The 26,852-nt window shown below is 38.2% G+C and overlaps 1 protein-coding gene across 3 annotated transcripts in view; it reads right to left on the bottom strand.

Moving 5' to 3' along the window:
• The window catches only part of ATM (ATM serine/threonine kinase), a 135,072-nt gene that overhangs the window by 106,271 nt on the left and 1,949 nt on the right, over positions 1-26,852 (bottom strand). The window contains exons 2-11 of one of the 3 annotated variants that reach the window (XM_025357031.1): positions 26,733-26,820; positions 23,946-24,047; positions 23,754-23,866; positions 22,332-22,477; positions 15,629-15,793; positions 6,996-7,161; positions 6,092-6,330; positions 3,998-4,161; positions 2,025-2,194; positions 254-625 (exon numbers count right to left, since the gene is read on the bottom strand). In XM_025357031.1, coding sequence (XP_025212816.1) covers positions 254-625; positions 2,025-2,194; positions 3,998-4,161; positions 6,092-6,330; positions 6,996-7,161; positions 15,629-15,793; positions 22,332-22,477; positions 23,754-23,866; positions 23,946-24,017 — 1,607 coding nt within the window. In that variant the 5' untranslated portion in view covers positions 24,018-24,047; positions 26,733-26,820. Of the gene's footprint in view, positions 1-253; positions 626-2,024; positions 2,195-3,997; positions 4,162-6,091; positions 6,331-6,995; positions 7,162-15,628; positions 15,794-22,290; positions 22,478-23,753; positions 23,867-23,945; positions 24,048-26,732; positions 26,821-26,852 lie in introns of those variants that run through there. The other 2 variants (XM_025357030.1, XM_025357032.1) reach the window with 2 other exon arrangements.

Raw genomic sequence — 26,852 nt, 5'->3', positions numbered from 1 at the left:
GAAAATATATAACTCTATCATAGATCAATTAAAAATTTTTTAATTAAAAAAAGAAATTCCTTAACATTAGGCTTTAATAATTTGTCGACATTTATGCATTTATTAAGTCTTCTTGGCCAAACAAGAAAAGCATCTGAAATAGAATTTGACATCTTCAACTGAAGTAACAAACTATGAAAATGATCAGGGATATGTGAGCGTGTGTCTGTGTGTGTTTATATGTAAAGTCAGACATAATGCATGCTAAACTTACCATGAAGGTCTGCAGGCTGACCCAGTAAATAACTTCCAGAATTCTCTGTCAACCTCAACTAAACTACTCTGAATTATGGCTCCAAGTAAGCCAAAGTTTTCAGCTTGTATTTGCTCAGAACTTATACCACGAAAGGTAATACACCAAATTTTATTCCAGAGTTTTAATAAATCTGACTTTTGTGAGCTTTCTAGGTTTGACCTCTTGTCTTGACACAGTGCAACTTCCGTAAGGCATCGTAACACATACGGTGTACGTTCCCCATGTCGCTGTTGGGGTAGAAGCTGAGAGAGTATCATCAGTAATGGAGACAGCTCACAGTTAGGTAAACTTGCAGGATACTTTGATATTAATTGGGTTGCAATCTGTAGCCTAAAAAAAAAGGGGGGGGGTTAATTTGAAAACTATTCAATCACATTAACAAACTAAGAGCAAATATACAGACATGGTACTCTTAACAATATCCTAATTAGAGAATCACCATCATCATTTCCATAGTACTCTAAAAATAAACTGGCTCTTAATAGTTACTATGTCCTACTTCCTAAATTGCCAGGAAAACTGTCAACGTTTTGGCTAGCTGGGTAAGTTGTTAAGTTTCCCTTAAACAAACATTTTAAAAGATGTTAAATTAGCAATATTTGGGCCAGGTGTGGTGGCTCACAACTGTAATCCCACCACTTTGGGAGGCCAAGGCAGGTGGCTCACGAGGTCAGGCGTTCGAGACCAGCTGGCCAACATGGTGAAACCCAATCTCTATTAAAAATACAAAAATTAGCCAGCCATGGTGGCACATGCCTGGAATCCCAGCTAGTCAGAAGGCTGAGGCAGGATAACCACTTGGACCCAGAAGGCGGAGGTTGCAGTCAGCAACCTCTAGGTTGTATTCTCTAGAATGTGTGATACTTAAGAATAGGAATCTTATGTTATTTGTCTCTGTATCCCTAACACTTGGCCCACAGCAGGTGTTCAATAAATAACTCCTGACTAAATGGACAAATTAAGAATCTTAAACAGCTACTCTTAAATATAAAAATGAGCTTAAGCAATAGGTATTTAAATCAATATGCTTTTCCCCCTGAAGTCACTTACATTTAAACATTCCATCAACATGGTAATCAAAAGAGCACTGATCACGAGTTTGACTATAATCTATAAATCTCTGTCCTTACAAAAGTTGCTTAACCTCTCTGGGTTTCAGTTTCTTTTCAGGAAAGCAAACAGGCTGAACTAGATAAATTCTAAACATCCTTACCAGACCTAATATTTTGGGATTCCAAAGTATTCCATAATTTATTTGCTTACTTAAATATATGTGAACGTTATATGAGAATAAAGAAGATAGAAAATAAGAGAAAATAACTTTTTATCATAAGGTCAAAATTATTGTGATTTCTTAAGGTTATCTTTAACTTCTTCCTAATTCTATTAGAAAGTGCTATATACGCTAAAATCTTTTGTTGAAGTGTACAATTCAGTGAATTCCATGAGGCACACACTTCTAGTTGCCTATCATACAGCCAGTCCTCCTTCTTAACTTGCTATGACAATATGATTAGAAAAGTTGGCCTGCCCTTGGCCCCAGCAAATGAGCCATTAATGATTGATCTCATTTGTCATGGCAATCACATATCCCTTTGCTAGTAATAGGTTTGGGGGTAGACAAAAGACTTAGTTCTGGTTGAGATGAAAGGATTCCACTGAAAGTTTTCTGAAAAATAACATAAAAGAGACTAAAATGACACTGAACGAGAAAATGATAACATTTTACCAAGGCACAAGATCGAAATCATTCTGTGACTTCTGAAGGTGATCTTTTATTACTTCCCAGCCTAGTTCTATTTTCTTCCTTTTGCAAGGTACACTGTAATCACCAGATTCTCTTTGTGTAGTAGTATAAGATTGAGAAATCTCCGAGGATCTGGTATCTTCATTAAAAACCTGTAAAATAAAAATAAATCCACTTTTTTTTTTCTTTGAGATGGAGTTTCGCTGTTGTTGCCCAGGCTGGAGTGGAATGGCACGATCTCGGATCACCACAACCTCTGCCTCCCAGGTTCAAGCGATTCTCCTGCCTCAGCCTCCTGAGTAGCTGGGATTACAGGCATGCATCACCATGCCCAGTTAACTTTTTATTTTTAGTAGAGACGGAGTTTCTCCATGTTAGTCAGACTGGTCTTGAATTCCCAACCTCAGCTGATCCGCCCACCTCGATCTCCCAAAGTGCTGGGATTACAGGCGTGAGCCACCGCGCCTGGCCAAATCCACTTTTTTCATTGCTATTGTCTTCTAATATTTCATTAGGGGGAAAAAAAAAACATCCTTTCTGAAATGAAGATACAGGGAACTCATAAAGCAAGAGTAATACATTACAGAAACATATAAATCTGATAACATAGTAAGAAACAAACATTTTGCATGACAGTAATGGCACTCGTAGAAAGCAGGTATTACCAAGTAATGCATTAGTTTTATTTCCTGGGAACATTTACTAAAAGCACTAAGAAATCTAAAAGTAAAGCAAAAACCTTTACTTTCAAAGGGACTCAATTTTTTAAATTTAAGAAATTTAAGAAATTTTAAGAAATATTAAGAAAATATTTGACAGAGTGAAATTACTACTCAGGATGTTAACCAAACCTCTGGGGAAGAGTTTTATTTAAGAAACATTAGGCCACCAGGTGATGAATAGGTAAGTAAAATGGAGTATATCCATACAACCGAATATTATTCCATAATAAAAATGAAGCACTGATTCATGGTAAAACATGGATGAACTCTGAAAACATTATGCTAAGTGAAAGAAACCAGACACAAAAGATGCACATATTGTATGATTCCATTTAAACGAACTGTCCCAAACAGGAAAATCCACAAAAACCAAGACTGATTAGTGGCTGGTTGCCAGGATCTAGGAGATGCAGGGAATGGGGACTGAATGCTAGGAAGGGATGAGGTTTCTATTGAGATGATAAAAAAGTTCTGGGCTGGGCACGGTGGCTCACGCCTGTAATCCCAGCACTTTGGGAGACCGAGGTGGACGGATCACAAGGTCAGGAGTCCAGGAGACCAGACTGGCCAATATGGTGAAACCCTGTCTCTACTAAAAATACAAAAATTAGCTGGGTGTGGTGGCAGGCACCTGTAGTCCCAGCTACTCGGGAGGCTGAGGCAGGAGAATCACTTGAACCTGGGAAGGTGAGGCTGCAGTGAGCTGAGACTGCGCCACTGCACTCCAGCCTGGGTGACAGAGTGAGACTCCATCTCAAAAAAAAAAAGTTTCTGGAATTAGTGATGATGGTTGTACAACATAGTAAAAATACTAAAAACTACTGAAATGTACAATGCAAAATCATGAATTTTATGCTACGTGAACTCTAGCTTAATTGCAAAAAAAGAAACAGACTGGGCTTGGTGGCTCATGCCTGTAATTCCAGCACTTTGTAAAATAGAGTCAAATCGAATCGAATCATTAGGGTTAGGGTCACCTTATTTCCTAGAGACAATCATTTAAGAATGAAAAAGTTCATTGTTAGTTTTCAATAAGTCTGTATCTGCAAATGCATTAACTTTTAAGTTAAAAGGGTAATTCCAAATATTTCTGATATTTTGAAAGGAATAATTGCATGTACAGTCATTTTATAGGCTTTTTGTGAAAACACAGGTTTTAAAAGCCCAAAATGCCCAGTTTTTTAAAAAAATTAACATGAAATTTCTAAATGTGACATGACCTACTTACTGTACCTGGTGACAAATATCTGCCATCAATTCAATCAAATTTTCTTTGACGGCAATATTACGAAATCCTGAAGAATACTTTCCTCTACTTCCTATATGACTTATCTCATTCACTAGCAGATCATATAAGTTGTATAAAATACTTTTCCATTTTGTTGATTCATAAGCACCTGTAAACCAAAAAATTAAAATGTAATTTATTTCTGTACTCTGCTTACACTGCTAGCTCCCACAAAATTATTCAGCTGTCAAGCTGCATCAGCATTAGAAGACTTCTGGTCCAACCTTCCATCCAGTACTAATGCCTCTTCTGACAAGATCCTTGACAAACTCTAATTCATAACTGTCCATTTTACATTTACGTAACTGTATTCCTTATAAATTTCTTCCATATTCTGACCTAAAATCTGCCTTTCTCCAATTTATTCTCCCACCTGAGGCAAATAGAACTAATATGTTCCGTCTTTCATATGAGGACCAAGTTCTCCATATGCCTTTTTCTGGCCTACGAGAAAAATATTACCAGTTCCTTCAACTAGTGTACAAACGACATAGTATTCAGACTTCTCACCACTTCAGTCATATTTCCCAAGACACGTTCCAGTCAACTTAAAATGCTGACTGTACAAAATCTGGTGAACATGATAATCCAACTGTGGTCTGACCAGTATGTGGAACAAAAGGTCTATTATTTCCCACAAACAAGGTACTATAAAATCTATTAATGTAGTCTGAAACTGCATTAGCTTTTCTGGCATCCTCATCATCCTGCCAATTTTAAATTCATCCTAAATACGCAGTTAACTAAATCCCTAAACATATCATATCACCTCCTAATAAGCCTGATCTTCATCCTGGTGAGAGAAGGTGAGTAAAAGATGAAAAACTATGAAAAGTCACTATTCTTTCACTTATGGTAGTTTCATGGGCTACATATTATCTAGATATACTTATTAGAAGAGCCCATAAAACAAATACACAGCTACTTTTGTGTAGCCACATGGCCAGGCGCAGTGGCTCATGCCTATAATCCCAGCACTTTGGGAGGCTGAGGCAGGTGAATGGCTTGAGGTTGGGAGCTCAAGACCAGCTTGGCCAACATGGTAAGATCCCAACTCTATTAAAATACAAAAATTAGCCAGGCATGGTGGCGGACACCTGTAATCCCAGCTAATCAGAAGGCTGAGGCAGGAAAACTGCTTGAACCCAGGAGGCGGAGGTTGCAGTGAGCTGACATTGTGTCACTGCACTTCAGCCTGGGCGACAGAGTGAGACTCTAAAAAAAAAAAAAAAAAAAAAATGGCTACAAGACATTTCCTCCATTATAGCTGCTATTACTCAGTATTACTCAGTGTGGTATGCTGTCTTAAGAAAGTCACTATACTAGCCATGATGAGTTGGTCCAAAGGCTAGTACAAGCCCAAAGGCAATCATAGACAGAGCAAGAGGAAACTCTAGTTCTAGCCAATAAAGTTCCTAACTACAGAAAAGCACTATACCTTCTGGGCAATACTCTCTTGGTATAGGATATATATGAAGGAATTGAGGAGAATAAGTGATTCTCCTTAATAAGTGATACTCTAGGGCAAACAGGGCCCTAGAGTAACTATGAGGCTTAAGGAAGCAATTTCCCTGTTTCTGCCTCACATTCCTATTAATGTAATATGTATGTATTCTCCTCAGGAGCTGAATAATCTGACTGGTTTTAGTCCAATTTACGTATTTTATCTTCTAATAAAAGCAATAGGTAGATAAACAAGATCCTGCTTTCTTTAAATTTTTTTGCCCTATAGTCTGTGTCAGACCCCTAAGTACCTAAGTAATGATGCATAATTAGCTCCTAGAGGGAACAATGTCTCAGATTTGTTTGTATTTCCCATAATACCTAACATTGTATTGAACAAATAGGCATAACAGAATCTGCCACCACTGCTTCAAATTCTAAAAACTCTATGAAAAACATTCTCATGGCAAATTAATATTATCAACCGGTGCAATTCAGAGGAAAGTCACATCCTCCTAAAGAACACTAATTTTATACTTAAACCTCTACATTTGAATGAAGAAGCCAATTCAAAACAGTAAACATTTCCTTTATACCTTTTTCTCGGGTTTTGGCTCCTTTTGGATGATGGATATAAATTTGCAGTTGAAATAATTCAATAATGACTTCTTTTAAAGAATCATTAAGTCTATGTTGAGTCCAAATATAAAGCAAAGTGGGAAGAATTTCATCTCCTAATTCACACACTCGAATTCGAAAGTTGACAGCCAAAGTCTTGAGGAAGACCGTAAGAGCTGCTAAGATATGATTTAGACCTGGAGAGCTCTTTTCTTGTCTGTGAGGAAACAAACAAACTCAACTGGGTGTAACAGGGGGAACAAACTGCACAAATTGAAGACAGTTATGAAGTGGCATGCTGGAAGAAAAGAAAAAAAGAACTCTAATTTTCAAACAATAGTCTTAATTTCAAAACCATTTAAAAAATAATAACAGCATTACTTCACACTAACAAAAAATTAGTTCTTATTTGGTGTTAAGAGACCACTTCTGTTAGCTCTCCCTGCTGCTAAAACATTATCTAAAAATAATCGAAACTGATTTATAACACCATTTATAAAATGTCTTACATTATAAATTGAGTACTGCCACACATATGTACAATGTAATACTTCCAAAATATTTTCCTATTTTATTTTCTCAGTATATTACAACTATCCTCAAAAATGGGGGAAATGCAACGACTTAGAGGATATTTAACTTTCCTGGTCAACAGAACATCAGCAAGATACATCTCCCACTTGAAAACATCATGCAGTGTTCTGTATATTGGATATTCAGAAAGTGTCAGACTTGGTTGTCTCTTCAGGAATCCACTAGTTGTTATGATGGATCAATGTTTTATTTAAAGGTAGAATTTTTAGTTATTGAGTCTAAAACATGGTCTTGCAAGAAGGTCAAAAGTATTTCAACACAAAACAAAAGAAAAAGAGATTAGATTACCTTGCACACTGAATAGCCTTGGAAAAAAAGTCCAAATATTTGGAATTTAATCCGTCAGTCTGAGAACAGCATCCTTTGGTAACAGCATGAATTATTCTAGCCACTAAAACTCTATGAACATCTTGTGAAGGTTTCAGATAAAGCCCGAAGTACACAGAGAACAATTCTTAAAAAAAAGAAAAAAAAATTATTAGTCATGATTTTTAAAAAATCGAAATGTATTAAACGTTACAACTTAAATATTCCATAATCCCATACAGAAAAATGATTTTAAAACAGCACTAATTTATTTTTAACATAGTAAAAGTACTCCATCAGTATTTAATTTTATCTTATATAAAATGCCTTTAAGACAGAAACAACTATAAACTGCTGTGAGGGCACCAGCTTAAGAGCCACATTGCAGAACCATTACTTCTCTAAGCCTCTGTTCCATCATCTAGGCCCAACAAAGCACTTACAGTACATACTCCATGGGTTTTTTGTTTTTGTTTTTTCTTTTTTTTGAGACACAGTCTTGCTCTGTCGTCCATGCTGGAGTGCAATGGTGCAATCTTGGCTCACCACAACCTCTGCCTCCTGGGTTCAAGCGATTCTCATGACTCAGCCTCCCAAGTAGCTGGGACCACAGGCGCACAAAACCATGCCTGGCTAATTTTTGTATTGTTAGTAAAGATGGGGTTTCACCATGTTTGTCAGGCTACTCTCAAACTCCTGGCCTCAAGTAATCTACCCACCTTGGCCTCCCAAAGTGCTGGGATTATGGGCGTGAGTCACTGGGCCTGCCCTCCGCAGTTTTTTAAAATAATAATACTGTTTGATTATTAATATGCACAAAATGTGCTGAGACCTATGAAAGGTATGAAATTTTACTCTGCTTGGTTTGTTTCTTATTTATTTGAGGTGGAGTCTTACTCTGTCACCCAAACTGGAGTGTGGTGGTAAGATCGCGGCTCACTGTAGCTTCAGTCTCCCCAGACTCAGGTAATCCTCCACCTTAGCCTCCCAAGTAGCTGGGTCTAGAGGTACACACAACCACACCCAACTGATTTGTATTTTAGGTAGAGACAGGGTTTCACCACGTTGCGCAGGCTGGTCTTGAACTCCTGGGCTCAAGTGATCCACCTGCTGTGGCCTCCCAAAGTGCTAGGATTACACACATAAGCCACTGTGCCTGGCTGAGATTTTACCCTACTTGTAACCTAACAAATTAGCATGACAGTTTCCTGAGTGCTGGCAGGAGACCTGAGATTCCTGATAAGACAAAAAGGACAGTTTATTTCTCCCAGCAATGATAGTAGCCAGACTACCTTCATTTTTGCATCAGTTCCCCAGTACCAAAGGCAAGATGAAATGGGACACTTGACACTGTGAAAACAGTGGACTGAGTTATAACAGAGAAACTTCAAGCTTTTTATAATGAAGAGGCTATAGGTAAATCTGTCCTGTTTTAGAGGAAGCCATCATCTGACCTCAGATGATCCACCTGCCTCAGCCTCTGAAAGTGCTGAGATTACAGGTGTGAGCCACTGCATCCAGCCACCAAATAACATGATTACACAATGTTATACTTGTGTATATTGGGATTTTAAATATAGACAATCACGTCATCTACAAAAGGGAAATGTTATTTCTTCCTTTCCAATCTGTATGCCTTTTATTTTTCTTGTCTAACTACTCTGGCTAGAACCTCCAATATAATGTTGAAAAGGAGTGGTGAAAGTGCACATCCTTATCTTGTTCCCAATTTGTCTTATGAAACGCTTTAAATTATAGATTCAATTTCTTTAATTCAATCTATTCTAATAGTTATGGGACTAGTCAAATTATTTTATATTGGATAACTTTTGATAATGTATGTTTTTGAGGAACTGACCCATTTAAATTAAGAGATGTTCATAGTGTTTCCTTATTATCCTTTTAATATCTATAGGATCTGCAATTAGATCTCATTTCATTTCTAGTATCAGTAACTTTGGTCTTTTTTTGTTTTTTTTAAGAGACGGAAGTCTCACTATGCTTCCCAGGCTGGATTTGGACTCCTGGGCTCAAGTGATCCTCCCACCTCAGCCTATCAAGCCATAAAAAGACATGGAGGAGCTGAGAACGGTGGCTCACACCTGTAATCCCAACACTTTGGGAGGCTGAGTTCAAGTTGCTGGCCTGAGCAACATAATAAGACTTTATCTCTACTGAAAATGAAAAATTAGCAGGGTGTGATAGCTTGTGTCTGTGGTCCCAGCTACTTGGAAGGGGGTGGGAGGATCATTTGAGCTCAGGAGGTTGAAGCTGCAGTGAGCCATGATCTCACCACCACACTCCAGCCTGGGTGACAGAGTGAGGCCCTATCTCAAAAATAAAAAAAAAAGAAAAAGAAAAAAGAAAGAAAGAAAAAGACATGAAGGAAACTTAAATGCATATTACTAAATGAAAGAAGGCAATCTGAAAAGGATACATACTGTTATGATTCCAACCACAGTCACATACTATATAACAACATTCTGTTCAATGACAAATGGCAATATGAAAAGGTGGTACCATAAGATTATATTAGAACTGAAAATTTCCTATTTAAATACTTAGTGATGTCATAGCACAAGAAATCACTCACAAGCATTTGTGGTGATACTTGTGTAAAAAAAACCCACTGCACTGTCAGTCATATAAAAGTATAACACATACAATCATGTACAGTACATAAACCTTGAAAACGATAATAAATGACTAAGTTACTGGTAAATGACTATGTTAGGTTCATGTACTTACTCTACTATGCTTTTTATCACTATTTTATACTATATTTCTCCTTCTTCTTAAAAAAAAAACAGTAAAACAGTCTCACGTAGGTGCTTTAGGAGGTATTTCAGAATAAAGCACCATTATCACAGGAGATGAAAGCTCCATGCATGTCCCTGAAGTTCTACCAAGGGGACAAGATGCAGAGATGGGAGACAGTGATACTGATGATCCCGACCTTATGTAGGCCTAAGCTCATGTGTGTGTTTGTGTCTTTGTTTTAAACAAAAAAGTTTAAAGGAAAAAATAGAATAATAATAATTTCATTTAAAAAGCTTATAGAACAAAAGAAAAAACATCTATAACTATATAAAGAAAAAACATTTTTGTACAGCTGTACAATGCATTTGTATTTTAAGCTAAGTGTTAATTACAAAAGAATCAAAAAGTTTAAAAAAGTTTTAACTTTATAAAGTAAAAGTTACAGTAGCTAATGTTAACTTAGTATTGAAGAAAGAAAAACATATAGTTTTAAATTTAGTACAGACTAAGTGTTTATAAATTCTACAGCAGTATATAGTATCCCAGGCCTTCACATTACCACACATTTACATACCCAGAGCAACTTCCAGTCCTACAAGTTCCATTCAAGTGCCCTAGACAAGTGCACCATGTTTTATCCTTTATACCATACTGTTACTGTACCTTCTCTATGTTTATGTATGTTTAGATACACAAATACTTGCCATTGTGTTACAACTGCCTACAGTATTCAGTACAGTAACATGCTGCACAGGTTTGTAGTGCAGGAGCAGTAATACCATATAGCCTAGGTGTGTAGTGTTATACCATCTAAGTTTGTATAAATACACCCTATGACGTTCACAAAACAAAGAAATTGCCTAATGATGTATTTCTCAGAACATATCCACATTGGTAAGAGACGCATGACTATATATGCTGGAAAAGGCCAAACCATGAAGATAGCAAAAAGATCCGTGGTTCCCACAGTTTGCAAGGAGGAAGAGATGAACAGGTGAAGCACAGAGGATTTTTCTGGCAGTGAAACTATTCTTTATGATACTATAATAGTGAATAATTGTTACCATTCTCTCCCAGAGGAAAAAAAAAATATGACCAACTCACTAGATACAGTAAAAGATCTTTTAAAATGTCAATACACTTGTCAAAATCCATAGCATATGTACCACCAAAAGTGAATCTTGGACTCTGGATAATAAGGATGTGTCCCAGCATAGGTCTACTGATGATAACAAATGTACCACTGGTGCAAGATGTTGACAGTAGGGCATGCTGTGTGTGTCCAGTGGACCTTCCACTCAGTTTTGCTGTAAACTTAAAACTCCTCTAAAAGATAAAAGTCTATTTAAAAAAATGGAAACCACTAGGTTTGAGAAACTGAATAATTGCCAGTGTAGCTTAAACACAGAAATTAGAAGCGCTTTAGTTAAGTTAGACAGGTAGGAAGAAGCACAATTACGCAGTGCTTTCAAGGCCTGGAAGAAGAATCCTCATTTTCTACTAGTTGTTCTAGGGAGAATGTAGAGAAACTGGAACCCTCGTGTGCTGCTGGTGAGAATGTAAAATGGTGTAGCTCCTGTGTAAAACAGGATGTTGGTTCCTTAAAAAATTAAATATAGAATTACCACATGATCTAGCAATTCTACTTCTGGGTATATAATCAAAAGAACTGAAAGCAGGAAACTCAGGAGATATTTGTATACTTATGTTCATGGCAGCATTATTCACAATAATCAGAAGGTAGAAACAACCCATGTCCACCAACTGATGAATGAACAAAATGTGGCATATACACACAACAGAATAGTGTTCAGTTTTTAAAAAGAACGAAATTCTGATACAAGCTCTAACACTGATGAGCCTCAAAGACATTTTGGTAAGTGTAACAAACAGGTTGCAAAAGGACAAATACTTGTAGGAGTCCTTTACTCCAGGCTGCTATAACAAAGTATCATAGATGAGGCGGCTTAGAAACCACAGAAATTTATTTATCTCAATTTTGGAGGCTGAAAGCAGATCCGGATGCCAGCATTGTGGGTTTCCGATGAGGGCCCTCTTTGGGGCTGCAGACTACTGACTTTGAACTGTATCTTCGCATGGCAGAAAGACAGCAAGTTAGCTCTCCGGCCTCTTTTTACAGGGGCATTAATCCCATCCATGAAGGCTCAACCTGCATGACCTAATTACCTCCTAAATCCCACACTTCCAAATACCATCCCTTTGGGAATCAGATTTCAACATAATTGGTGGGACATAAACATTCAATCCATAAAAATGAAGCACCCAAAATAGCCAAATTCATAGTGACAGAAAGTAGAATGGTAGCTGCCAGGGGCCAGGGGAGGGGAAATGGTAAATTATTGTTTACTGAGTATAGAAAGAAAGTTCTGGAGATGGATGGTGGAGACGATTATACAACAATATGAATGCACTTAACACTACACAACTGTACACTTAAAAACAGTTAAAATTATAAACATTATATATATTTTACCACAATAAAAAAATCTCATTGGAGGTCCTAGCCAATGTAATAAGGCACAAAAACAAAATAAAAGCCACATGGCTCAGAAAGAAAGAAAAAAAAAAATTACTGCTTACAGAAGACATGTTTGTCTACAAAGAAAATCCCAAAGAACATTCAAAGAAAGCTACTAGATTTAATAAGTGTTTTTAGCAAGGTCCCAAAATACAAAGTCACTATACAAAACTCAGCTGTACTTCTGCATAATTTTTGTGCATTGAACAATTTGAAAATCAAAATGTTAAAAACAATGCAATTTACAAACTACTGCAGTACAAATCTAACAAAACATATACAAAATCTTTATGTTTATACTATTATAAATTAATGTCAATTTGCAGCTGGGCATGGTGGCTCATGCCTATAATCCCAACACTTTGGGAGATCAAGGGAGGGGGATCACTTGAGCCCAGGAATTTGAGACCAGCCTAAGCAACACAGTGAGATCCTGTGTCTATTTTTTTAAATATATAAAATTAAAGAAAAAAATTGTCAATTTACAATAAAAAATCTATATGCTGACAATTATAAAACACTAATGAAAGAAATCAAAAAAGACATCAGTGGCGAGGTGCGGTGGCTCAAGTCTATAATCCCAGCATTTTGGGAGGCCGGGGCAGGCAGATCACCTGAGGTCAGGAATTTGCGACCAGCCTGGCCAACATGAGGAAACCCTGTCTCTACTAAAAATATAAAAATTAGCCCGGTATGGTGGCACATGCCTGTAATCCCAGCTACTCAGGAGGCTGAGGCAGGAGAATGGCTTGAACCTAGGAGGTGGAGGTTGCAGTGATATCATGCCACTGCACTCCAGCCTGCGCAACAGAGGGAGACTCTATCTCAAAAAACAAACAAGCAAACAAAAAACCTAAGTAAATGGAGAGATATACAGTGTTCATGGATTTGAAAACTCCACATTGTTAAGATTTCTATTCTTCCCAAATTGTTCAACAGATTCAATGCAATTAGTATCAAAATCCCAGCAAGATCTTTTGTAGAAATCAGTAAGCTGATTCCAAAATGTATATGGAAATGCTGCCTCAGTCTTAGGCCATTCTTCTCATTTCACACTAAATTCTATATACAAATCTCATCCATAGTCATGGCTTCAATCACCACCTGTACCAAATATATATTTTGAGCACAGACCTCACTTCTTCCACAGAGTCCTCATCTAAGTAAGTTTTAGAAAAGGAAAACTAAGTAAAAAAATATTTTGACAAAAAGGCTAATTATAAGGACATCCAGGAAGAAGTGGCGAAGGTTAGCTTTAAAAAAGAAAAAAAAGAAGAAGTAAGAGTAGTTAGTCTAAAAATAAAAAGGGGGTTTCAGAGAACACACTAGATGACAGAATTTAGTAAGGAGACCAGGGGAAAGACTGCCTTTGTTTCAGTGACAGCCATGGTTACAAGTGAATTTAGTGTGAAATTCACTTGTACAAGAATTTAGTGTGAAACGAGAAGAATGGCCTAAGACTGAGGCAGCATTTCCATATAAATGGTTACAAGTGATAATGTAAAATGCTCTAAATATGAACAGCCATACTGGGGAAAGATCTGGCTAAGTAACCCAGATACCACCAGCCTATTCCCCAAAGGCTGTCTCTAAGCTTGTTGAGGGCCCTGTACAGACACAGCCTATCTTGTGTTCAGAGTAACATAAAGGCTCCGAATGACTCATAAGAAATTAGTACAACAGCTGAGAAGGTGTTTATTCTCATGGGAACAGTAGAGTGTAATGCGGGAGTGAGGGTACTGATTAGGTAGTAGTTTTGTGGTTCACATGTATCTCATTTCGAAATAATAAAATGGCAATAAAGAATATGGACAGCCGGGCACAGTGGCTCAAGCCTGTAATCCCAGCACCTTGGGAGGCCGAGACGGGCAGATCACGAGGTCAGGAGATCGAGACCATCCTGGCTAACACGGTGAAACCCCGTCTCTACTAAAAATATACAAAAAAACTAGCCAGGCGAAGTGGTGGGCGCCTGTAGTCCCAGCTACTCGGCAGGCTGAGGCAGGAGAATGGCGTGAACCCGGGAGGCGGAGCTTGCAGTGAGCCAAGATCCGGCCACTGCACTCCTGCCTGGGCAACAGAGTGAGACTACATCTCAAAAAAAAAAAAAGAAGAAGAATATGGACAAATGTCTTTTAGTTAGCAAAATTTAGCTTAAATGCTTTTCCATGAAAAAAAAAAGCTTCTAAACTTTTAGAGTCCGTGTATTAGAAGACTTTGACATCTGACTTAAAATCATCTTGCTAATGTCAAATCCTACTTTCACTTATTCTCAAACCCAGAAATGCTCCATCTTTGAAATCAACAAACTGAAATATTTCAATTTCTGACCATAATTTCCTTCCTTTGTGGTCTCTTAGTACCTCCCAACTATAAACAGGTAACACCACAGATTCCTCCCTAGCACACACTCTACACATCTAGTGAGTCACTGGGTCCCGTACATTGTCTTACTAATGCATTCTATTCTAATATATTTGATTTCCATTACCTTAGAAGTAGCGTGCTAATTGCCTAATCCAATAGATACTTCCGTGTTTTATCCTTTCTACAACAACTTAAAATGTTGGCCACACCCCTTTGAACTTTAAACTTTCTTGCTTTCACTTTTTTTTTTTTTTAATGGAAACAGGGTCTCACTCTGTCACCCAGGCCAGAGTGCAGTGTGATCACAGCTCACTGCAGCCTCAACCTCCAGGGCTCAAGTGATCCTCCTGCCTCAGCCTCCGGAGTAGCTGGAACTACAAGCATGAGCCATTACCCCCGCTATTTTTTGTAAAGACAGTTTCACTATGTTGCCCAGACTGGTCTTGAACTCCTGAGCTCAAGCAAACCACCTGCCTTGGCCTCCCAACTTACTAGGATTACAGGCGTGAGCCACCGCACTCTGCCCGCTTTCACTTTTATGGTACTTCTCTTAGTTTTCTCCCTTTCTACTTAAATCATGGTTGAGTTTAGGTGTCACTGTTTTGTATACCTACTGAAACCAAATATATCTGTATCACAGCACATTATGATCTCTGGTTTATTTGGGTTTTATTCTGCCACTGTCAACTCCTTGATGATAGAGATGGTATCTTTCAACTGTAATTCCAGCTCTGATATCAGGCACCTGATATATTATTCATGACTTTATTCAGAAGCCACATAATAAATAAAAATTAAGGGTCAGGTTCGATAACCACACAATTTTACTAAAGTACTGTTAAACTGTCAGGTCACTTGGAGGATACAGACAGATATAGATGAAGTGCTTTCTTTGGTGAGGTTTCATTTCATGAGGAAAAATTCACAAATAACAACCTTCAAAACATACCTAACCACTGTTGCTGAGATATTTCACACCAGTATTTTCTCACAGAAAGAATGTCTTTGAGTAGTATGTTGCTATAATCAGCTCCGTAAACAGCACCACTAGATGAATCTTTCACTGTATCCATGACATAATTCAAGAGTTCTTGACATTTTAGCCTAGGTGCTCCTATTTAAAAATAAACAAATAAAGAAAAACATAAATTTAAACAAAAATAAAAGACACTTGGAATGGCAACTATTTAAATAATTCCATTTGGGAAATTACTATTAACTAACCTTCTTCTGTAGAGAAGAAACTGGCAAATTATGGCCCCAAGCAAAATTCAGCCAGTTGGCTGTTTTTGCAAATAACATTTCATTGGAACATAGTCACATCCATTCATTTACTTATTGTCTATGGCTCCTTTTGTAATTAAGACAGAGATGACTACTACATGGCCTATAAAGTCAAGAACATTTACTATCTGGCCTCTTTACACAGTAAGTTTGCCAATGCCTCTTTTATAGGAATATATAGCAAAAACAATCTTTTTTTTTTTTTTTGAGATGAAATCTTGGTCTGTCACAATGGCACAATCTCAGCGCACTGCAGCCTCCACCTCCCGGGTTCAAGTGATTCTCCCACCCCAGCCTCCCAAGTAGCTGAGACTACAGGCGTGCACCGCCACGCTCAGCTAATTTTTGTATTTTTAGTAGAGACGGGGTTTCACCATGTTGGCCAGGCTGGTCTTGAACTACTGACCTCAAGTGATCTGCCCACCTTGAAAAGCAATCATTCTTAAACAACTAAAACCTTAATAATTCACAATTTCTGGTGTTAAACCAAAAATGATCCCAAGGTTTTTGGCACTCTTTATGAAGAATGAATTTATTAGAATAACATAAGATTACAAGGAGAATATTTACTTTGGAAAGCAAAATTAGTTCTACGTCCTATAATAGCATTTATGGCATACAAATACCTCAGGTTGTAATTTTTTTTTTTTTTAAGACAGGGTCTCGCTCTATCACCCAGGCTGGTGTGCAGTGGCATGGTCACACCCAACAGCAGCCTCAACCTCTCAGGCTCAAGGGATCCTCCCACCTTACCTCCTGAGTACCTGGGACTATCAATGTTGTGCCACCATGCCCAGCTAATTTCACAAATTTTTCATAGAGACAGAATCTCTCACAATGTTCCCCAGGCTGGTCTTGAACTCCTGAGCTCAAGGGATTCTCCTGTCTTGGCCTCCCAAAGTGCTGAGACTATAGGTATGAGCCACTGTGCCTGACCCCCGTTGTCATTTTTAACAGCATATTATTTACTTATTAGAGATTCTGAAAACTCAGCGTTACTAGACACATATTCTTGAAGGTAACAAAATTACATTTAAAAATAATTCTCATTTTCAGTAAATTATATTTATGTCACAGCAGAAATGCCATTTTTCAATACTGACAATCTTAAAATTGAATATATTTATTGCTATAACTATGAGCAGAACACAACTCATGTAAATATGAATATATTCTGGATTAGGGTTTTCGTATGATGAAACTAGTTATATTCACAAGTATCAGACTATGGTAAATAAATATATAGTGATATAACTGCAAAACCATCTTCACTTATGGCTCATTTCATAATTTTAGGCACTGTCCAGTTATGAAATGCACAACCATGTGATCCTTCTTTCTAGTACCCTGTGCATCTCTCTTACAGTCCTTGTAACATTTTTCTAATCTAAAACATCCATTGCATTATTAGATCCTTAAGGAAAGGAATTAATCTCTATATTCTGACATAAAAGCCCAGTGACTGCTCTAATAGCAAATGCTCAATAAAAATTAATTTGTGTTGAATAACTACAGAAATATTACAATAAAATCTTATTTTTCTATGTCCTTTATCCCAATATGTCTCCCTCCCCTACCAAATATGAGAAGTATTTCAAGTAATGTATTGACATTTTTTCATTGTTTTGCTTGTTTTTGAGACAGAGTCTCGCTCTGGCACCCATGCTGGAATGCAGTGGCCCCATCACGACTCACTGCAGCCTTGACCTCCTGGACTTAAGGGATCCACCCACTACAGGCAAGCATCACTGCACCCAGCTAATTTTTTAAGTTTTTGTAGAGATGGGGTCTCCCTATGTTGCCCAGGTTGGTCTCAAACTTCTGGGATCAAATCTTTCTTAAGCGTACAACTAAGTTGCCTGCAGACTTTTTTTCTTTTTTTTGGACACAGGATCTCACTCTGTCACCCAGGTTGGAGTGTGGTAGCATGATCTTGGCTCACTGCAACCATTGCCTCCTGGGCTCAAGCGATCTTCTTCCGTAAGCCTCCTAAGGAGCTGGGACTATAGGTGGTCACCACCACACCTGGCTAATTTTTGTGTTTTTGTAGAGACGAGGTCTCACCATGTTACCCAGATTGGTCTCAAAATCCTGTGCTCAAGCAATCTGCTTGCCTCGGCCTCACAAAGTACTAGGAGTAGAGGCATGAGCCACTGTGCCCAGCCTACCTGCAGAGACTTTCAGGAATCTTAGGGAACTTAACATTTTTCACAGCTGAGTTTTACATTATCTAGACCCTATTTAAGCTTTGTACAAAAGCAGACAAATGCTAACATAAAGAAATGAACAGGCTGGGCACAGTGGCTCACGCCGATAATCCCAGCATCCCCCTGGGACAACAAGGTAGGTGGATCACTTGAGGTCAGGAGTTCGAGACAAGCCTGACCAACATGGTGAAACCCCATCTCTACTAAAAATAAAAAAATTAGCTGGGCATGGTGGGGCATGCCTGTAATCCCAGCTACTTGGGAGGCTGAATCGCTTGAGCCCAGGAGGTGGAGGTTGCAGTGATCCGAGATGGTGCCATTGCACTCTAGCCTGAGCAACAAGAGCAAAACTCTGTCTCAAAAAAAAGATAAGAAAAGAAATGAACAACAGGCTGGGTGTGGTGGCTCACACCTATAATCCCAGCATTTTGGGAGGCAGAGGCAGGCAGATCACTTGAGGCCAGGAGTTTGAGACCACCTTGGCCAACATGGCAAAACCCTCACCTCTACTAAAAATACAAAAATTACCCGGGCCTGGCAGCGTGTGCCTATAGTCCCAGCTACTCCAGAGGCTGACGCAGGAGAATCGCTTGCGCCCAGGAGGAAGAAGCTGCAGAGAGCCGAGATTGCACCACTGCACTCCAGCCTGGGCAACAAAGCAAGACTCTGTCTCAAAAAAAAAAAAAAAAGAAGGAGAGAAATCATATTTGCTTACTTGTTTCTCCTCAGCTGCCTTTTACTTCTTTTTTTCTAATCTCTACTTCTTTCATCATACCTTAGATACCAATACTAAGCAAGAGTGCCAAAGTCTAAACATATGTTAAATTTCCATCAACCCTCCAATCTTTTGGAAAAACAAAAACAAAAACTGAGGTGGGGTGAGGGAATAGTAACTCCCTGGTTTTGCCCCAAGATTAAAAAGGTTTAAGTTACAAAGTCAAATTTGAAAGAAAAGGAAGCTGTAAATAAAAACACATTTTCAACTACTTAAATGACCTGCATTGATAATTTCACCATCTCTTTCTTATAAACAACATGCTGATGCATTTTCAAATGTAATCTCCTTTGTTAATTTTGCAATTAAAAGGTTTGTTCACTGCAAGGCAAAACTACTGTACACGCTGCAAACTTTTCTGGTGGGTTACAAAATTGACGTGTTATCTTTCTCTCACATTCACTCTTTCAGTAAGTACCTACTACATCCCAGAGTTACTAGCAAATACAATATTTTACTGGATACAAAGTTACCACACAGAGCAAAATGGGTGCAGAATATTTCGGTGTAGTTTTCCTTTGTCTCTGCTGGAGTCTCTGACAAGGGGTTGAAGTTATCCACACAAGCTGGCATCTCAGAGGAGGTGGAAAATTGACTAAACAATTATACTTTGGACTCAAGTCTCATACCACTATTCTGAAATATCATTCACTAATAATCTCCATACTTGTACTAAATATTTACCAATTTGGACGCTCTCCTGATTTTTTTTTTTTTTGAGACAGAGTTTTGCTCTTGTTGCCCAGGCTGGAGTGCAATGGCATGATCTCAGCTCACTGCAACCTCCACCTCCCGGGTTCAAGCAATTCTCCTGCCTCAGCCTCCAGAGTAGCTGGGATTACAGGCACCCGCCACCACACCCAGCTATTTTTTGTATTTTCAGTAGACATGGGGTTTCACTATATTGGCCAGGCTGGTCTCGAACTCCTGACCTCAGGTAATCCGCCTGCCTCAGCTTCCCAAAGTGCTGGGATTATAGGTGTGAGCAACCGTGCCCCACCCTCCTGATTCCTAAGAGTTGGTATCACAAAACAACATCCTTATCTATGAAGAGCCCAGGAGTCCCTGAACACACATTTCTGCCTCTAGCTTTTCAGTATGTATAAAGCCCATTTCCTTACAAAAGCTTACCAGGATCCTGCATTTTGGTTCCAAAAAATCAACTCTTCACAATATTAATTGTACAAGTTAAAGATGGGAACTATCTGGCTCATCAGGAGAAAAAAAATCATTTTTGTGGTTGTTTTTTCCCTCAAATCATAGTAAGTACAATGTCAATTAAGTGTTGGTTCTGACAGCCAAGGAAGCTCACATGATCTTAGAATGAATCAGTAAAAGTACAGAATGAAAGATAAGCAAGACTTGCTTCTCTCTGTACTAATCAGAATATACCTAAAAGATTGAGTCCTGGGCCAGGTGAAATGGCTCACGCCTATAATCCCAGCATTTCAGGAGGCCAAGGTGGGAAAATCACTTGAGGTCAGGAGTTTGAGACCAGCCTGGCCAACACAGTGATACCCTGTCTCTACTAAAAATACAATAATTAGCCAGACATGGTGGCCCGTGCCTATAGTCCCAGCTACTTGGGAGGCTGAGGCAGGAGGATCACCTGAGCCTGGGAGAAGGGGATTGCAGTGAGCCAAGATCACACCACGGCACTCCAGCCTGGGCTACAGAGCAAGATCTTGTATTTAAAACAATGAGTCCCACACTTTCTGTTTGTTTTTCTGGCCTCTTCCCTGTACGTAGAGGCCCACACTTCAAGACAGATAATTAAACTGAAAAATATTCAGAGGAGAGTGGCATAAAACCTAGGTCACATGAGCTAAAGAGAGTGAGTTTATGAACTTTAGAGATGAGGACTCAGGAAATATTGTGGCTACCTTCAAACATCTCTAAGGATGTCACACTAAAAAAATAGTTTTTGATATACTCTCAGAAGGGAGAAGCAGTAACAAAAGACAGGTTTTTAATACTTTTTTTTTTGAGAGTCTCGCTGTCGCCCAGGATGGAGTATAGTGGCGTAATCTCAGCTCACTACAACCTCTGCCTCCCGGGTTCAAGCAATTCTAGTGCCTCAGCCTCCCAAGTAGCTGGAATTACAGGCATGCGCCACCATGCCCAGTTAATTTTTGTATTTTTAGTAGAGACGGGGTTTCGCCGTGTTGGTCAGGCTGGTCTCGATCTCCTGACCTCAGGTGATCTGCCTGCCTTGGCCTCCCAAAGTGCTGGGATTACAGGAGTGAGCCACTGCATCTGGCCAGTTTTTAATACTCTTAATACTATTCAAAGATGGAAAAGAAAGCCTTGAAAGTATATTCAATCATTAAGACTGCACTTCTACCTAAAGGCTAGGGACGTATAGAGGGCATCCAAGACTGGGTAGTTAAAACAGTAATTTTTAATTCCTTCACTGGGCATGGCAGCTCACATCTGCAATACCAATAACTAGGGAGGCTGAGCAGGGGGAGGACTGCTTGAGGTCAGGAGTTCAAGATCAGCCTGGGCAAAACAGTGAAATAACATCAACTAAAAAAAAAAAAAATTAGCCTGGCATGGTGATGCACATCTGTAGTCCTAGCTACAAGGAGGCCAAGACAGGAGGATCACTTAGGAACTGAGAAGCTTGAGCCTGCAGTGAGCTATCATCACACCATTGCACTCTAGCCTGGGTAACAGAGCAACACCCTATCTCTTAAATAAATAAATCCCTTCAATCCTCAGATTTCTGTCATTCGATGCTTGAATAAATTTCCCCAAATATTTGAACCAGTAAGATTAAAAATCAGGCTGGCCTAAGTGCAGTGGTCTTTACAACTAATTGATCACAACCAGTTACAGATTTCTTTGTTACTTCTCCACTCCCACTGCTTCACTTGACTAGCCTTAAAAAAAAAAAAAAAAGCCGGGCGCGGTGGCTCAAGCCTGTAATCCCAGCACTTTGGGAGGCCGAGGCGGGCGGATCACGAGGTCAGGAGATCGAGACCATCCTGGCTAACATGGTGAAACCCCGTCTCTACTAAAAATACAAAAAACTAGCCGGGCGTGGTGGCGGGCGCCTGTAGTCCCAGCTACTCGGAGGCTGAGGCAGGAGAATGGCCTGAACCTGGGAGGCGGAGCTTGCAGTGAGCCGAGATCGCGCCACTGCACTCCAGCCTGGATGACACAGCGCGAGACTCCGTCTCAAAAAAAAAAAAACAAAAAAAAACAAAAAAAACCTTTTAATAAAAATAAAAATCATTATATGTATTTGCACTCACTTTTTAATCTCATTATATTTAGAACAAACTTATGCAACAGTTAAGTCCTTAAAATGATCTGGAAAAAAAAACTCATGCAACAGTAATCTGTTAAGCCATTTATTTATAATTTATAACATCACTTACTTCTGTTTGCACATTTGATGAAGTATTTGACCAAACTACTGATTTCCTGCATCTTTTTCTGCCTGGAGGCTTGTGTTGAGGCTGATACATTTGGTTTTGCTATTCTCAGACATTCTGTTTCTTTCTGAATATATTTCTGTAAAAATCTTCAAGAAAACAAAATACAATTTCAGAAACTCGTTGAATCCTTAAATTATAATAATTTCGAAAGCTGTTCATGCCATCACAAAGAGCAACTTTTAAACTACCTTGCTTAGATTACTATACCAGCTGAATAAAACAAATAAAACAATTAAATCTCTCTTTCAAGGCCTAACGCCTATAAGACCAATTTAATGTCTGGTTTGCAAAGCCCTTAATCTTCTATGACTTTCTACTGCTTTACTGCCTGCTTTCTAAATTTATCATTAAAAGCTCACAGTGCTAGTAAGGACCCTCTCAATCCTCTCTCAACTCCTTCTGTTATTCTGTACTGGATCTATCTCTTTCTTAGGCAGTTGGTAATGTTGCTAGCCATTAAATGACCCTGCCTAGAAGACATTCATAACTAGCCAGGAGTGCCAGGTACATATTTGACCTACCAGATCAGCTTATACAAAATAGTATTCATCTTCAGGTTATATTTGTTGTATTTAAAATAAACTAGAAAGCCAGAGGAAAAAGGGCATGTATGTTTCATTTTATATGCATTCAAATCTGCAACAATCTAATACCAAATAGGAGCTAAAAATAAAACAGAATCTGTCGTAAACACTGAAGGACAACTAAATACATACTCCCTCGTGACAACAAATGTTATTTCTAGTTTATTTAATACTCTCAGTATTTAAAATACTTTATTCATCTTTCCTAATTCTTACAATCTGTTTCTAGTTATAAATGGATTTCATGGTTGAAAATGATGTCTCAATGTAAAAATGCATCAACCCTGTTGGTTTAACTGATTGCTCTCCAGCAATCAGTTGTGTTTTTTCATTGTTTGAGGTTTTCTTTGTTTTTAACCAAATTCATGTACAAGTATTCCAATCTTCCTTTTACTTGTTTTATTACAATTTAACACGTGGCATTTACTTATAATCAGAGCAATATTTAAAGGTGTGAAAGTAATATCCAAACATTTATTATAATTTTTTTCTCTAATCTGAAGTCTTGTGAACTAATTAAAATCAGAGAAATTCTCTCTCAATTTTGAGTGAGATATGTCTAAAACATTTTATTGAAGAAATAATTTATAATTTTTAAGTTTATGAACAAGCTTTAAAAATTATGTTTTGGATAAATATTAAATGCCAAATTCATATGCAAGGCATAATAATATATAGGAAACAAAGACAAATGTTAAGACTCACAAAAATAATATCACAACAGAAATAAATATGAAAGAGAAAAATGAAGACAGTAAAATAAATTTGAATAGAATACCTAAAAACAGCATCCCAATTCAAATATTTTCCTTGTTTGGAATCTGAATGCCGATCTAGATGTATAATTGTTTCAGGATCTCGAATCAGGCGCTTAAATTTCTCAACTTCTTTCTGAAAATAAAAAGGAAGTAATAATGGGTTACTAATCACACTTATTTCAAGGAAAAATTGAATTTAAGTAATTTACTACCTTTCGTTCTGTAGCTCTATCATGTTCTAGTTGACGGCAGCAAATAAGCAGATCATTAAGTGCTAGACTCATGGTTCACAATTTCAGAATACACATCACTGTCTGCAAAAAAAAATATAGGTATATATATGTATATGTATATATATGCGTATATACAGAGAGAGGTGTGAAAAAATGTGTATATATAATTATTTTATACTGCAATATTTATAGATTTAACCGTACAATTAGAAGCATATTCTCATCAAAGACACAATAATTTTTCTTAACATTTCCATATTTAAAATGAGATTTTCTTAAAATCTATACAAGCAATGCTGTAACACAAAAATGTTTGCCTTGCTTGCAGTGGTAGCAGGATTAAAATAAAAGTATAATTTACACTGGGTGCGGTGGCTCACGCCTGTAATCTCAGCACTTTGGGAGGCCAAGGTGGAAGGATCACAAGGTCAGGAGTTCAACCAGCCTGGCCAACATGTTGAAACCCTGTCTCTACTAAAAATACAAAAATTAGCCAGGCTTGTTGTCACGCGCCTGTTATCCCAGCTACTCAGGAGGCTGAGGCAGGAGAATCGCTCGAACCCTGGAGGCAGAGCTTTCAGTGAGCAAAGATACTCCAGCCTGGGCAACAGAGGAAGACTCCATTGGGGTGGGAGACGGGGGAAGTATATTTACTTTTTAATACTCTGAGACCAAAGAAACATGACATTTAAATTCAGACATGAAAGATAAATAGAAAACAGCCAGGCAAATAAGGAAATGAGTACTCAAGAATTTAACATTGACAATGAATTATTTAAAAGCACTCTTGGCTGGGCATGGTGGTGCATGCTTGTAGTCCAAGCTACTCAGGAGGCTGAGGCAGAATAATCACTTGTACCCGGGAGGCGGAGGTTGCAGTGAGCAGAGCTCGCACTACTGCACTCCAGCCTGGTGACAGAGCAAGACTACGTCTCAAAGAAAAAAAAAAAGAAAAAAGCACTCTTGCTCATATGGAGAGATGTGTCATTTTGCTGAGCCAAAGGCTTAAAACATGCTTTGGAACTGATAAGTAGGAGGCTATCAGAGCTAGTAAGCTTTGCCTACCACTTCCATCTCGACTGGTAATTAAGGCTCTTATTTAACACATAACGATAGGAATAAAATATTTCTGTTTTAAAAGGAAATTCTATGCTATGGTGGTATCCTTTGCAAATGTCAAGGATCAACTATATTTTACTATGTCTTGATTCCACTGTAGTAGCTCTCTTCTTTTGGGGGCTTCTGATATAATCAAACTCTCTTTTGATGTCCTTCAAAATAATCTAATAAGAACAGTATTTCAACATGGACACAAAGATGGGAAAAACTGACACTGGGGACTGTTTGAGGGACAGAGAGAGAGAGAGGTATGGCTTGAAGCGCTACTTATCAGGTACTATGCTCACTACCTGAGTGACAGGATCATTCGTACACCAAGCCTCAAAAACATGCAATTTACCCATGTAACAAACCCGCACATCTACCCCCAGAACCTAAAATAGAAAAGAAAAAAGAAACAGCATTCTGTTTTACTAGTTCTGATCTAAACCTTTATATGATACAAAGAAGTTTTTTTATTAGACTATGAATGTCTGTAAACAGAAAAAATACATATATTTATGTATATTATACCTACACAGACTTACAACTCAAGATGTAAAAAGGCAAAGTCCTTCTCCTATCCATACATCTAAATTCTACTTAATCTTTCAAGATCAAGTATGTTTTTCTGTCCCGATTCAATCTCACAAAATCTCAAAATTGGGAGGAACTAAGAGAACAGGTCCAATCTTCCAATAAAGGAAGGAATGTCTCCTACAAAATGAATGCCCTGTCTTTGAATATTCTCAGTAAGAGCTGACTACCCGGGCCTGGCGCAGTGGCTCATGCCTGTAATCCCAGCATCCTGGGAGGCCGAGGTGAGCATTTCACGAAGTCAGAAGTTCAAGATCAGCCAGCCTGGCCAACATGGTGAAACTCCGTCTCTACGAAAAATACAAAAATTAGCCAGGTGTGGTAGCACACGCCTGTAATCCTAGCCATTGGGGAGACTGAGGCAGGAGACTCACTTGAACCCAAGAAGCAGAAGTTGCAGTTAGCTGAGATCACACAATTGCACTCAGCCTGGGCAACAGAGAAAAACTCTGTCTCAAAAAAAAAAAAAAAAAAGAGCTGACTACCCATTTTATTAGCAGACGGCTCTGATTCTCTTCTCCTTTTGTATTCACTGGTGGTTCTTCTGACCTCCCCATCCCCCAACACTATGACAACCTCCACTTTACTCTGCTATAGATTACAGATTGTTATTTGAGTCCTTTTCATTTGATTATATACTTCCTGTGGACAAGTATTATCATTTTTGTTTTTCCATTTCTTATGGTTTTATCTAGGAATTTTCTTACTTCTTCAATTTCAGTTTAAAGCCCTCTTGAAGTCAATAAGGAAAATGAAGCTGGTAATGTAACCAACGAAAATACCTTAGCAATATCCAAAGAACCATAAGGGCTAGCACCTTTATTCCTAAATATACTAAAGATTTGACACTTCCCGGAAGAGGCAGCCCTAAACTTGACTTTTTTTTTCCCCATGGTGTGACTTCTTTGAACTTGTTTTTCTTACCTTCAGTTTCTTAATGATTACTTTGAAGAAAACAAAACAGTTCAGTATTATCTACATAAACAGAAGATGTTCATTCACTGATAGATGCAAACAATATTTACTACGTATAGCTAGACAAATAATGAACTAAACAGATACAAATCCTACCCTCATGGAGTCATATCTGGGCAGCAGAGTGACAGTAAACAAGTAAACTGATAAATCAATGCATAATTCCAAATTGTGATGTATGCCTCTGAGGAAACAAAAATACAGTGATAGAAAATA

The sequence above is a fragment of the Theropithecus gelada genome, chromosome 14 (genome assembly GCF_003255815.1).
Source record: "Theropithecus gelada isolate Dixy chromosome 14, Tgel_1.0, whole genome shotgun sequence".
In the NCBI taxonomy this organism is placed as follows: domain Eukaryota; kingdom Metazoa; phylum Chordata; class Mammalia; order Primates; family Cercopithecidae; genus Theropithecus; species Theropithecus gelada.
The sequence above is the reverse complement of the archived record's forward strand: the minus strand, read 5'-3'. Positions and strand labels throughout refer to the sequence as shown.